General features: G+C 42.8%; 1 protein-coding gene across 2 annotated transcripts in view; it reads left to right on the top strand.

Annotated features, from left to right (window-relative positions):
• The first annotated feature begins 3,551 nt into the window (after window positions 1-3,551).
• Window positions 3,552-12,967, top strand: part of Fchsd2 (FCH and double SH3 domains 2) — a 244,730-nt gene continuing 235,314 nt past the window's right edge. The window contains exons 1-2 of one of the 2 annotated variants that reach the window (XM_047517161.1): window positions 3,552-4,105; window positions 5,847-5,944. In XM_047517161.1, coding sequence (XP_047373117.1) covers window positions 4,085-4,105; window positions 5,847-5,944 — 119 coding nt within the window. In that variant the 5' untranslated portion in view covers window positions 3,552-4,084. The remainder of the gene's footprint in view (window positions 4,106-5,846; window positions 5,945-12,967) is intronic. The other variant, XM_047517162.1, reaches the window with a different exon arrangement.

Genomic DNA, 12,967 nt, shown 5'->3' with positions numbered 1-12,967 from the left:
GCACCTGCTTGCCCAGCCCTAGGGATGGGGAAACTCACCTCCAGGGGCAGCTCAGAAATCTCCTTCCTGAGACCCAGCTGAGGCCTATCCCAGTTCTGCCTCTGGGGCCTCAGTGCATGTTGCTCTGCAGCATTTTCCCCAAAGAATCTCAAGAGATTTTCCTGGGAACACAGTGCTTGCCTACGATGTAGGAACAAGACTCTGGAAGTCCTCATCCTTGTTCAAAGAGATATATTTTAAGTTGGCTTACATAGGTCACCGAAATTCCTCTGTATTGTGGAGTTTGGAACACATGGATTGTATCCTTCTCAGTCTGCTTTTTTTCCTGGATGAATGCTCCCAATTCTTTTAAACATTCTTCACAGAGGACCATTTTTCATGGAAGAATTAGGTTTTGTCCCAAATCAATCACTTCAGGTCAAGACACTTATCTTTACTGAGCTTCCAGTTCCTCAGCCATAAAAATGAAGAAAACATTTACTTGGTAAATGTTAAAAAAAAAAAAAAAAAAAAAAAAAATATATATATATATATATATATATATATATATATATATATATATTTTCTGATGCTGGGGATTGAATCCAGGGGCACTGTACCACTGAGTTGCATCCCCAGACCTTTTTATTTGGAGACAGGATCTTGTTAAGAAACTGATGGTCTCACTCAATTGCTGAGGCTGGCCTTACCTCAAACTTTCAATCTCTTACCTCAGACTCCTGAGTTGGAAGGGGCCAGGCTTGGCTCTTCTTTATTAGTTGTGTGACCTTGGGTAGGTCATTTCACTTCTAAGCCCCAGGTATGTGTCACCATGCCTAGTTAAAACTATTTTTTTAAATCACTTTTTTACCCTGTCTCCAGGAAAAAAGGGGACAGTGCTGATGATGTAGCTCATTGGTAAAACACCCTAGGGTTCAATCCCAGGTACTGTGGAAAAAGAAGGAAAAAAAAAAAAAAAAAGAAGAAGAAATTTTAAAAAAACTTTTTTTTTTGTGGGACTAGGGATCTAACTCAGGGACTCAAGTATGCTAGGTAAGCACTCTACCACTGAGGCACACTGCAAGACCCTCAAAAATCACATTTTTGAAAACATATTCAGCAGGTAAGCCTGCTGATATTACCCTTAGCTCTTTATAAAACCTCCAGAGGAAATCATTCCAGAAAGTCATTTGCTACTCTAAATGATGGCAAATCAGGCAAAGTATGTCTCCCAAATTAATAAAATAAATCCCCAGAGTTTGATTGCATCTGTTTAGAGTCTATTAGGTTCTAGATATTATCTACCTTATTCCCAGATGGGCACAAAGACCCAGAAAAGGCTCAGAGATCAGTGGTCTAGGATGGATCCTAAATCTTCCTACATCCATCAACTTTACATCCCCAGTGTTCACTTCCCAAGGAGGGAGGCAAAGGGAGGATCATCTCTGGGTCAGAGCAGTTGCACCAAGGACTAGGATTCAGCAAATCTTTGTTAGGCACCTGCTATGTGCAGAACATTGTATCCAGGCAATTGCTGATACCCGTCCCCTACTAGTGAAGTGTCATTTATGAATGGTTGGTCTGGAACTTAGCCCTGGTGAAGCCTAGGTTGATTCTATCTTGCTTACCCCTATAGCCCCCAGTGTTTGACATTAAGTATTGGCAAAAGGCAGGACCCAGCAAGTACTTTCTCAATGATGAATCAATGAGCATTTTTTGAGCACAGACTGTGTGTTAGGATCTGTGGTAGGAGAAACTCTAATTAATACAACAAGCTTGTGAAGATGGTGTCATACCTCCATTTTGTAAGTGAGGAAACAAAGGCTGAAAGAAGGGAACAGATTATCCTCAAGGCTTCACACTGAATCAGTAGGGGTGGGGGTGGTGGTGAGGCTGGAGCCCAGCCTCTAGACCCCAGGTCAGTGTTGTAGCTGTTGTTCAACAGTCCTCAGGCTCAGGGGCCCCACCCACCTGTTGCCTTGCCCTGGGACTTCCTTGATGTAATTGAGGACTCTGGTGGAGGGCTGATTTTTGAATGGCCTCAAGGAAACCAGAAATAGCAGGGTTTGTCTCCTAGTTTATACATAGCTCTAGATAAATCTTACTGAAGCACAGTTCTGATTCTATCACTTTCCTGCTCAAGACTCTAGATCCAGTGTAAACAACCTGAGGTCAAGTTTCACCTTTCTAATTTCTAGCCATGTGGCCATCTGGCAAGTTATCCTGGTCTATCCAGGCCTCAATCACCTTCCTCTTTTGCCTGAACTGCACTTCCGCTAAGTTGCCTGGGACTCCAACTTCTGAAAAACCTGTGGGGGTGATTCAGCTCATTCGCCACACAGCCCTGTGGCTCACAGTATGGGGAAGAGGCATTTCCACTCTTTTCAGGACCCAAGGAGGCTGACACTCCTGCCTGCATATAGTCTGGACAGAGCTCGGAGGTGTGTGGGAGGATCCTACCTAGATAAGCATCTTCACTGGCAGATGAGCAACCTCAAGTTCAGCCAGTCAAGGGCAGGCAGAGTGAACTGACACCCAGGTCTTCACTCCCAAACAAGGGCCATGGGTTTCCTCTATGGATCCTGCTGCTTCCTCTATTTTTCCCTATGGTGCTCACCCACTACCTCTTTCCTTCTTCCCTCCCTTTCTTTTTGCTGTGCTGGAGATCAACCCAGGGCCTCACACATATCAGGTAAGTTGTTTACTATTGAGCCACATTCCCAACCCCTGCACCTTTTTCTTTTTAACTCAGTAATTTCTAGTTCTGCTGTGACCTTCAGAGTCTCCACTCTTCTTCAGACACTAGCCTTCCCATCTGTAACATGGTGTCAATGTCCTTAAGGCTGCTCTGCTCCCTTTTCAGCAGAGTCCCAACTGTCTTGTAATAGGACAGATTTTTTTTTTTTTTCTCTTTTGCAGGGCAACTGCTTACTTCTGCACCTCCCACCCCAAATCCAAACAGACCGGCACCTGTGGCCAGTTGTATAAAGATTCGTCCATACTCAACCCCTTGGGCACAATTAGCTGGCAGGTAAATAGGGATGTTGAGTGGCCAAGAGGAAGCAAAAAACTGCTCTCTCTTGCTATAGGTATACTGCCCCCTTCCCATTGTAAAGACCTCCCTGCGAGCGTCGCCCTCCAACCTTCCCTTACCGGGACACAAACACTGCATCTGCAAAACCCGGTAGGAGGCGGGGGCGGCCTGCGCGCGTGCGTCGGCGCAGAGCCCTCTCCCGCCCACGTGCGCGCCCCCGACTGAAAGCGCGCGCCGCGGCGAGCTGGCGGGAAAGCGCGCGGGAAGCCCCCGGCTGACTCCCGGTGTGGGGGAGGGAGGGCTGGAAGCGTTTGGAACGTGCCACTCACGGAAAGAAAGGGGGGGGAAGTTTCGCGCTCCTCTAGCGTTTCTACCCCTCCCATACGCCGACCAATCCGTTAGTTCCCCCCGTCCCCCACCGCAATACAGAGCCCCGCGCCGCGGCCTCGCTCTCTAGCTGCAGCCTAGCGGGGCCAGCGAACCTAGTGGTGCTGGACTGAGCGGTTCCCTCCGCCGCCGGAGCGGGGCGCTGCGCCGCGCGGTGAGGCCGGAAATTCCCGCGGCCTGAGTGGTGGAGCCCTAGCAGGGAGCGCGGCGCCGCCTTCCTCTTCCCGGGCCCGGGCGGGGGCGTTGGGCACCGCGAGGGCCGGGCTGCCCGAGTGGGTGGGGTTGGGGGCCGCCGCGTCCGCCAGGAGCACTGGAGCCGGCGGCCGCCGGGGAGGGCGGACGACGCGGCTTTTCCCTACCAGCGGCTAAGCCGGGAGACCCTAGCGCCCCCGCTCCCGGCCTCCGCCCCCTCGTGGTCTCCGCCTCCTTCCCTCACACACCCCCCGTGCCGCCCGGGCCCCAGGCCTTCCCGGCGCTGCTCCTCCTCTTCATACTCCCTCCGTCCGGGGTCCTCCTGCTGCCCGCTGGCCTTGCTGCCTCTGGGGTGAGTCCTCCTCTTTGGGCTCTCCTTTCACACACACACGCGCGCCCTCGCTCTTTGGGCCACCTCCTCCTCTCCAGCCCTCCTCTTCGTCGTCCTTGCTAACGCCGCCGTCGGGGGAGGATTGATGTCCCTTCAGCATCATGCAGCCACCGCCGAGGAAGGTAAGGGCACAGTCGCGGAGCTTTAGGTCCCGGAGGGGATGCGTACTAGGAATGCGGCTGGGGCGACCGCTGCGCCCCCTCCCCCTCCCCGCAAGGGGCCGTGACCGCTTTAGCCTCTGGCTTGTCACGGAGTTGCCGCTGGCTCCAGGCGGGGGTGTGTGTGGGGGGGCGTGTGTGAGGTGCGTTTCCAATCGAGGGACGGCCGTGTTTCATCTCCTTCACTGCACAGAAGATCCCCTCAGACATTTCACAAGAGTTTCGGGTGTGCATTTGTATGTGTGTGCCTGCATGGCAGTGCTGCCCGCTGCAAAGTGCATTCTCGGGGCTGCACCGAGGGGAGGCGGGGAAGCTCCTGCAGATTTGCAGAGCCTTGTGCGTGTGTGATTGTTTAGTCTGCACCGGGTTTGAGCCCTCCAGCCGCTTGTCGCCACCCCCGCCCGTTTGCAGATTTGCGGGGGATTTGTTTCAAACCTAGTCCTAAGGCTTGGCCTGGTTTTCCCACGGGGCTGCCGAAAAGAAGTTGGAATAGTCATAGTCCTCCCACTCTAGGGAAAAGCAAATTAAGAATTGACGGATTCTGTCTTTCTACCCCCACCCTTTTCCACGCGGTTCTTGCCCCGCCCCCAACTTGGGTGCAAGGAGGCGGTGGCGCTGCCCCCAGGAAGGCAAGAACCCTTCCACAGTGCTTGGCGTGTGCACGCAGATCTAGCCTTGGATAGCCAGGGTGGGAGTGACGGGTGTTCCTGGCTTGTCAGCAGCTTCCCGCTGCGCCCTTTTCAGGCTTTTCCAGTGGCCGAAGCTGTGTCCTTGTCTTTTTAATTCTGCACATGGGTACTGAGTGTCTTCTGTGGACACTGGGTGGAGGAGGCCATTCTAGGCAAACATTTGCTGAATGCCTAACTCACCCGTTTCTTCTTTCTCTTTCTTAATCCGGGTTTCATCAGTTAAGTGTCCTTTTCTTTTGCACATATACTCCCACTCCTCCGGGTAGCCCCGCACCAGCAGCCAGGTTTCCACGACTGTAACCTCGAATCCTGGGGTCCGGCCTGGCAGGCGTGGAGGCTCTGGCCAGCTGGCATTTGCGGTTCTAGCTGTTTTAAGTGGAGCCTCTACCGGGCCTGGCTTGCTGGGTTAGTTTAAAAGCACTGCATATGTTGGAAGGTCACTTTTGCTTTCTCCTTTGTGGGAAAGAGATTGTGATTTGACGCGCTGTCAGCGAGGGGAGGGCATCATCCTGAGACAGTGTGCTTTCTCGCAGCCATTATGGAATAATTGATGTAGTTTGATTCATGCATATTATTTCATGATTGTATAAATTTCGGTCATTAGGTATTAGGTACTGTTATGCTCTCCTCTCCCATCTACACTCTGCTCACTTCTCCTGGTGGTTAATGTCTGAATCTTTTTTGGAAGAAATAGAAGACTGGCTCTTTTAAAACTATTAGAGGACCTAGGTATGTACTGAGCTTGTGCATGAAATAGAATGACAGTTTATTTTTCTTCTTTTTGTAATTTTTATACTCGTGTATTTTTATTCAGTCTGTTTCAGGTCATTTGACTACCTTTTTTCATTAAATAAATGTCTTTAATGTTGAAACTAGATGACAAATAATGGGCTTTTGGTCTTTAGGGAGAGAATAAGAGGTGTATGTATTCTGACAAATATTAAGAATGTTTCTTATTTTTTTTTGTTCAAGTTGTAATATGGCCTTCATAAATATAAATATATGGTATATTTTAGGTGAAAGTAACACAAGAACTGAAAAACATTCAAGTTGAGCAGATGACAAAACTTCAAGCCAAACATCAAGCAGAATGTGATTTGCTTGAAGATATGAGGTAAGGTTATAGTAAATAGTTTGAGAACTTTTCTTAAAAAATATTTTTAGTTGTAGGTGGGCACAATACCTTTATTTTATTTTTATGTGATGCTAAAGATTGAACCCAGTGCATCACATGTTCTAGGCAAGTGCTCTACCACTGATCTACACCCCCAGCCCCTAGTTTGAGAACTTCTCTATCTCTTTTTCAAAGAACCTTTGAGTTGTCAAGCCCCAGGATCTAATGATGGAATTTCCTTTTGGATTTCCTGCTTTAAGGCTGTTAGAACTTTGACTCAGCTGGAGATTATAACTGGAACTAACACAATACAAACTTTTTCCCTGTAGTGTAGGAACCTATAATGTACACATGCTATTATGAAGAAAATAAGGGCCTTAAAAGTCTGTCAGTCAAATTATAATCATTGAAGTAAAAATTCTTACTTACGCCTTTCCACTGAATTGTAACCATTATTCACTGTATAATTTTACACAGATTTTTAAACCAACTCCTATGGTTATTGGTTAATATCTGGGGTAAGCCACTCAACCCCATATGATTAGATTCTAGCACTGTGTGTTAAACATGACAAACATAACTGTCTTTGACTGTTAAATTTAGTGAAATCTGTTTATCATGTTATAATTAAAGTTATTTATATTTATAATCAAGATAACTTTTAATAGATAAGACACCTTACTAACATTGTGAAAATTAGTATCTCTCCTTACAGAGGAAAGCATGACTTATTGAAAGAAATGCCACTTAGCCTAAACCCTGTCTCAAAATAAAAAATTAAAAGGATTGGGATGTAGCTAAGTGGTAAAGTGCCCCTGAGTTTAGTCCTCAGTATAGGAGGTACCTTCTTTATTGTTAGGTGAGATATTTTATAACCTATTTGTAGAGGGCTATAGTAGGGTATCTGTTGATTCATGTGGGCATGGTAAATATACCATACTACTTGATAATAGAGTATATCTCTATTTATAAGTAAAATGTAAATTTAGAGATTGATGATACTCCGAGGGGCTAATAGAATTTTTTTAAAAGGTGTCAAATGTGTTTTTTCAGTTCAATTCACTCTCATATAAGTTTTTTTTTTTTTTTTCTTTTTTTAAGTACTGAGAATTGATCCCAGTGGGGCACTATTTCTGTACTACATCCCTAGCCCTTTTTATTTTATCTTTAGACAGGGTCTTGCTAAATTGCCAAGGCTGGGCTTGAGCTTGTGATCCTCCTGCCTCAGCCTCCAGAGTTGCTGGGATTACAGGTATGCAACAGTGTGCCCGGCACTCCCCCCGCCGAAAATTTTTTTTTTTTTAATGTTATTGGGGATCAACACCAGGTCCTTGTGCATGCCAGGCAAGCCCTCTCCCACTGAGCTACATCCTCATCCCTCCCATGTAGTGTTTGTGGGTATTGGGATATAACCCAGAGGCAATTTTACCACTGAACTATGTGCTACAGGGTCTTGCTAAATTTCTGAGGCAGAACTTGAACTTGTGATTCTCTTGTCTCAGCCTCCTAAGCCACTGGGATTATAAGTGTGTGCCACTGTGCCTGGCTTCCCATAGTGTTTTGAATGGAATACTGTATTAACCTACTAAATCATGAGTATAGGTTTGTCTCCTTTTATTTTGGGTGTCGGGGATTGAGCTTAGAGGCACTCGGCCACTGAGCCACATCTGTAGCCCTATTTTGTATTTTATTTAGAGACAGGGTCTCACTGAGTTGCTTAGTGTCTCGCTTTTGCTGAGGCTGGCTTGGGACTCTTGATCCTCCTGCCTCAGCCTCCCCAGTCACTGGGATTACAAGCATGTGCTTGTCTCCTTTTTGTTCCATTGATTTAAGAGCTTTTATTCTTAGGGTCTGCTATGCTGTGATATGCTTTGTAGTTTGACACATTGTGAAATAGGGTGGTGGCCATGCCATGTGTTATCAAATATTGCTACATAATTCAACTTTGTAGAAACAAGCCCCCACCCCACCATTACACAGAGCAAATGAAAATCCCACAATTTTTCTATGGTTTCATGTGATGGGTAAGGCTCCATATTCCTTTTGTGGAAATACAACACCCTGTTACAGCTGTGTCTATGAATATCCTTAAAAATACATTTTATAGAAATGTTTTAGTTCCACAATAAGGAACTAAGGAATGATGGTTTTTTGCTGCCAACAAACTCTATAAACCTATGAAGTATACTTCAAATAAGCAAGACAATTGTTTGTCTTTTAAAAATTCTCAATAGCTAGGCATTTACTCATTTTGCTACACTATAAACAACTGGGCTTTTAAATCATTAATGGAATACTTTTTGTATACATGTTATATTGGCTATTATATACATAATTCTGGCTTGTATTTGTAAGAGAAATTTTTGAAATTGATGTCCAACAGAGCAGTAATATTAATCTCAAACATCCCCAAGTAATCATCTACTTGTTTTTCCCATTTTATTTTATTTTTTGGTGCTGGGGATTAAACCCAGGGCTTTGCAGATGATAAGCTTGGTCTCTATCACTGAGCTACATACCAATCCCTCTTATTTAAAATATGTTGTGACTGAGACTAGATTAATAAATTGACTTCTAGATTGATTCAGTATATGCAAGCAGCTATTTGTGGATAGAGAAGTGATAAAGGCTAAAAGATGTCTTATGCAGAATTACACTGTTCAGAGTGCTTTGGTTCCAACTAATCTACCTTCATTCAAGCCTCAAATTCCATTTACAGCATTTGAAGATAGTGAAGTGTCAGCCAAGGGGGTTTGTCTACTTTTTTTTTGGTAGTAAGTATTGAATGCAGGGGTGCTTTACCACTGAGCCACATTCCAAGCTTTATTTATTTATTTTTTTAAATTTTGAGACAGGTTCTTTCCAAGTTTCCTAGGAGCTTGCTGAGTTGTTGAGGCTGGCTTTGAACTTTCAGTCCTCCTGCTTTAGCCTCCCAAGGCATTGGGATTACAGGCATGCATCACCTCACCTGGCTAGAGAAAATTTTTGACTTTAAAAAAGTTTAATAAACAAACTATAACATATTCTTCTATGGTGAGTTCTTACTCCCACCCTTTTTTTTTCTTGGAATTTTGAGGGGAGGAGACCAATTATGATACTTTTTTATTTCCAGTTCATTTCTTCCAGGGATGTATTTGGAAGCTGATGTGTTGGGAGGGAAGCATGAGAGGGAAAGATAACTCATTTGTTGTTAATCAGGGACATTCCATGCTTTGGGGAGATTTTATATTGATGCATGTTTTATACTGATGATGTTTGCTATCAGCAGTAGGCAAGCACATTTAACTTTCTTTTTAGTTTATTATTACTTATTTTTTTTCTCTTTTTGTTCTCTAAGGCCTCTTATCCAGTAAGTTTCTAAATACTGGAGCCTATGTGATATTGAATCATTTATCTTTTTGATGTGCTAAGTAAAAAAGATTCTTTACTGGAACTCAGACTATAAAGAACTCCTTAGCAAACATTTTTAGGAGGTCATTATATAATGTGGAAAAGTTATGGAATTTTAAAATCAGGTGGATACTATCACATTTATTTATTTTATAGATTAAAGTGGAAACAGGCACTGTGAGAGGAAGTAAATTATTTTGGTGATGATTCCAAGCTATTTTTCCTAATTTACAGACTAATGCAATCTATTGCACATCTGTCTCCCCAGCTTTTAACCAAGGAACTCATTATGAGTCCTATCTTTTGAAATATTTTGCCTGTGAAGATGTTAATTATTAACTAATAATTCATTTTCTTTCTTTCTTTCCTTCCCTCCCTCTTTCTTACCTTCCTTCTTTCTTACCAGGGGTTGAATCCAGGGATGCTTAACCACTGAGCTACATCCCCAGTCCTTTTTTATATTTTATTTAGAAGGTCTCACTAAGTTGCTTAGGGCCTCACTAAGTTGCTGAGACAGGCTTTGAACTTTTGATTCTCCTGCCTCAGCCCCCCAACCACTGGGATTACAAGCCTATGCTACCGCACCCAGGTAATAATTTGCCCTGTTCCTGGGCTACATTCTTGTAGAGGTGATTCTTACATGCACAATTTTGAGAACACTGAAGTAGTGGAAAGAATAAGTACTTTGAAGGTGGACCAGAGATTGAACCTCACCTCTGCTATTTACTAGCTTGGACAAGTTACTAAGCTTTTCTGAGACTCATATTTCATAGATTTAAGAAAATTTTAATGTTTACATTTTTGCTTTTCTGTGGAAGTTAAATGAGATTTGTGAAATGCCAAGTTTGGTAGGTATTCAGCATTGTTGGCTATTATTCTTATTGGAAATTGTAACCTCAGTGACTTGAGAGACTGAGGTAGGAGGGATTGCAAATTCAAGGGTAGCCTACGCAATTTAACGAGCCCCTGCCTCAAAATTAAAAGAAGGGTTGGGAATGTAGCCCAGTGGTAAACTGTCCGTTTACCATGAAGTTCAGTCCTTAATACCAGAAAAAGAAAAAAAAGAATAAAGAAGCAGCAGCACATTATTTTACATTCTTAAATTGCTTAAATCAAGATGCATCTTACAGTTGCTTTTGGCTATCTCTTGGTGCACTGAACTTGCAGAAAAGGTATCAGCTGGTTTGGAAGAGAATCCCACAGACAATGGTTAGAATACAAACATTTTATCACGTGAGCATTTGATGGTACAGAGGATGACACTGTGTGAAAAAACTTTGATATTGATGAATGATTCAAAAAAGTGATTCAGAAGAGTTTGCCTCTGAGTATGACTAGTTCATGCACCGATTAATTTTTTTTTATTTTGTGCAATAGTAATATTTGCTAAAAATCTGACAAAAGAGTTCTTTTAGTATGAATAAATATTCTAAGTGATAAGGTGTTATATCAATTTAGTAGTCAGTATATTTTCTTAATGGGACATAAAATAATTGTTTCACAGTCAGTGGTGTCGGTTTGCTTATTTTTTTTTTATATATTGTGCTAATGATAGAACTCAGGGCCTTGTCCATGCTAGGCAAGAGTTTTACTGCTAGGCCATATCCCCAGACCATTAGTGATGTTTTAGATGTAATGAAAACTGGAAATAGCATATCAGCTACTGGACAGGTCCTTTTTCATTCATTCAGTCATTATTGCTTCTTAATTGTTGTTCTTTCATATTAAAAACTAAAAATGATACAAATCTTGAGAGGGGAGAATTTTTAAAAGTTTAGGACTGCAAAGATCAAGTGGACCATACTTAATAATTCTTTGAGAGGAAAAACAGATTAAAGTGAGCTTAAAATTAATAAATTTTTGTGTTTGGCCTGGGGTTGTGGCTCAGTTGGTAGAGCACTTGCCTAGCATGTGTGAGGCACTGGGTTTGATTCTCAGCACCACATATAAATAAATAGATAAAGGTCCATCAACAACAAAAAATATATGTAAAATTTTTTAAGAAATTATGTGGAATTTCAGTTGATTAAATAAAATTTAAATATATGCTTCCATATTATGGTCTGTTATAGAGAGGAGAGACTAAGAAGGAAATGCAAACTAGGCAGAGGAAGAAATAGATTGGGAGGGTCTGTTTAATAAAACTTTTTGTCACTGATCACTGCTTACTTGACTTGAAGGAGTTCATGTTCTTTTTTTTTTTTTTTTTCCTGTGTGTGTGGGGGTACTGGGGTTAAACTCGGGGGCACTGAACCACATCTCCAACCCTGTTTTGTATTTTATTTGGAGGCACAGTCTCACTGAGTTGCTTAGCACCTTGCTTTTGCTTTTGCTGGCTTTGAACTTGTGATCTTCCTGCCTCAGCCTCCTCAGCAGCTGGGATTACAGGCGTGTGCCACCGTGCCTGGCTGAGTTCAAGGTTTTAATAATACCTCTTCCTATTGCTATTTAATGGGTTATTAACTTATAAGTCACCACTCATAGATCCTTATCTGCTCCTAAAATTTAAAGATTTGGCTCTTTAAATTTTAAATGTAATAGTCATTGCAGCCCACTACAGGTGAAATTATTTTGTGATTTACAGACTAGAATGGAAGGTACTCACCTGAGCCAAATGGACAAACTGAGGGCTAGTAAAGTTACTCAGCAGTAGAATTAAGAATAGATGTATTGGGATGACCTTGTGATTCAGTGGCACATGAGTGAAGCCATGTGTGAAGCATTGGTTTGATTTTCAGCACTGCATATAAATAAATAAAATAAAGGTCCATTGACAACTTAAAAAAAAAATGTGTTGAAGCTTGGTGTGGTGGTGCACGCCTGTAACCTTAGGAGGCTCAGCAGGAGGATCACAAATATGACCAGGTTGGGTAAGTTAGGCCCTGCCTCAAAATAAAATAAGAAGGGCTGGGTATGTATCAGTGGTAGAATGCTTGTGTAGCATGTGTGAGGCCCTGGGTTCAATCCCCAGTACTGCAAGTAAAAAGAAGGGGGAAAAAAAAAGATGGATTGAACAAAAAGATGGATTTTGTGTGCTCTTTTCCCTGATCTGATATTTTTAACCACACCCATTTATATAAATATGAAAGACTGAAAGTGATCTGTGTGGTAGGGTGCAGTGAGCAAATACTGCTTAGAGGTATACCACTGCAGCATATGAACACTAGTGCTTAGTCTTTTATTAATGAAGTCACTTAAACTTCTCAGAACCTGGTGTTTTTCCATCTGTAAAATGATAATTAGAATACCTTACAGCATTATTTTGTTAATTAAAGTAATGCATATATAATATCTCTTGCACAGTATGTGGAATGTAATAGATGCTCTATAAATTCATGTGGACTATAATTTTGTTAAGAAATTGAGAGAATCAATTCAGAAATTATTGGTCTGTGACTTATTTCCTAAAGAGGTAACCTGTGGTTGGGAAATGTAATGGACCTCAAAGATAAACTGCTCAAGTGATGCTGAAGCATCTCTTTCACCAAGGTCAGTAGTTCTGTGTACCTTTCTTCTTTCTGAGTGTTGGTTATGATTCTCCTCATCATTGCTGGGGGGCTTCTACAGCTCCATTTATCATATTTTCATGACATAGACCTGAAAGGATAGCTCAGTCAAGAGCGCTTGCCTAGC

Source organism: Sciurus carolinensis, chromosome 11, assembly GCF_902686445.1.
Source record: "Sciurus carolinensis chromosome 11, mSciCar1.2, whole genome shotgun sequence".
Taxonomy (NCBI): domain Eukaryota; kingdom Metazoa; phylum Chordata; class Mammalia; order Rodentia; family Sciuridae; genus Sciurus; species Sciurus carolinensis.
This window is presented reverse-complemented; position numbering and strand designations above follow the sequence as displayed.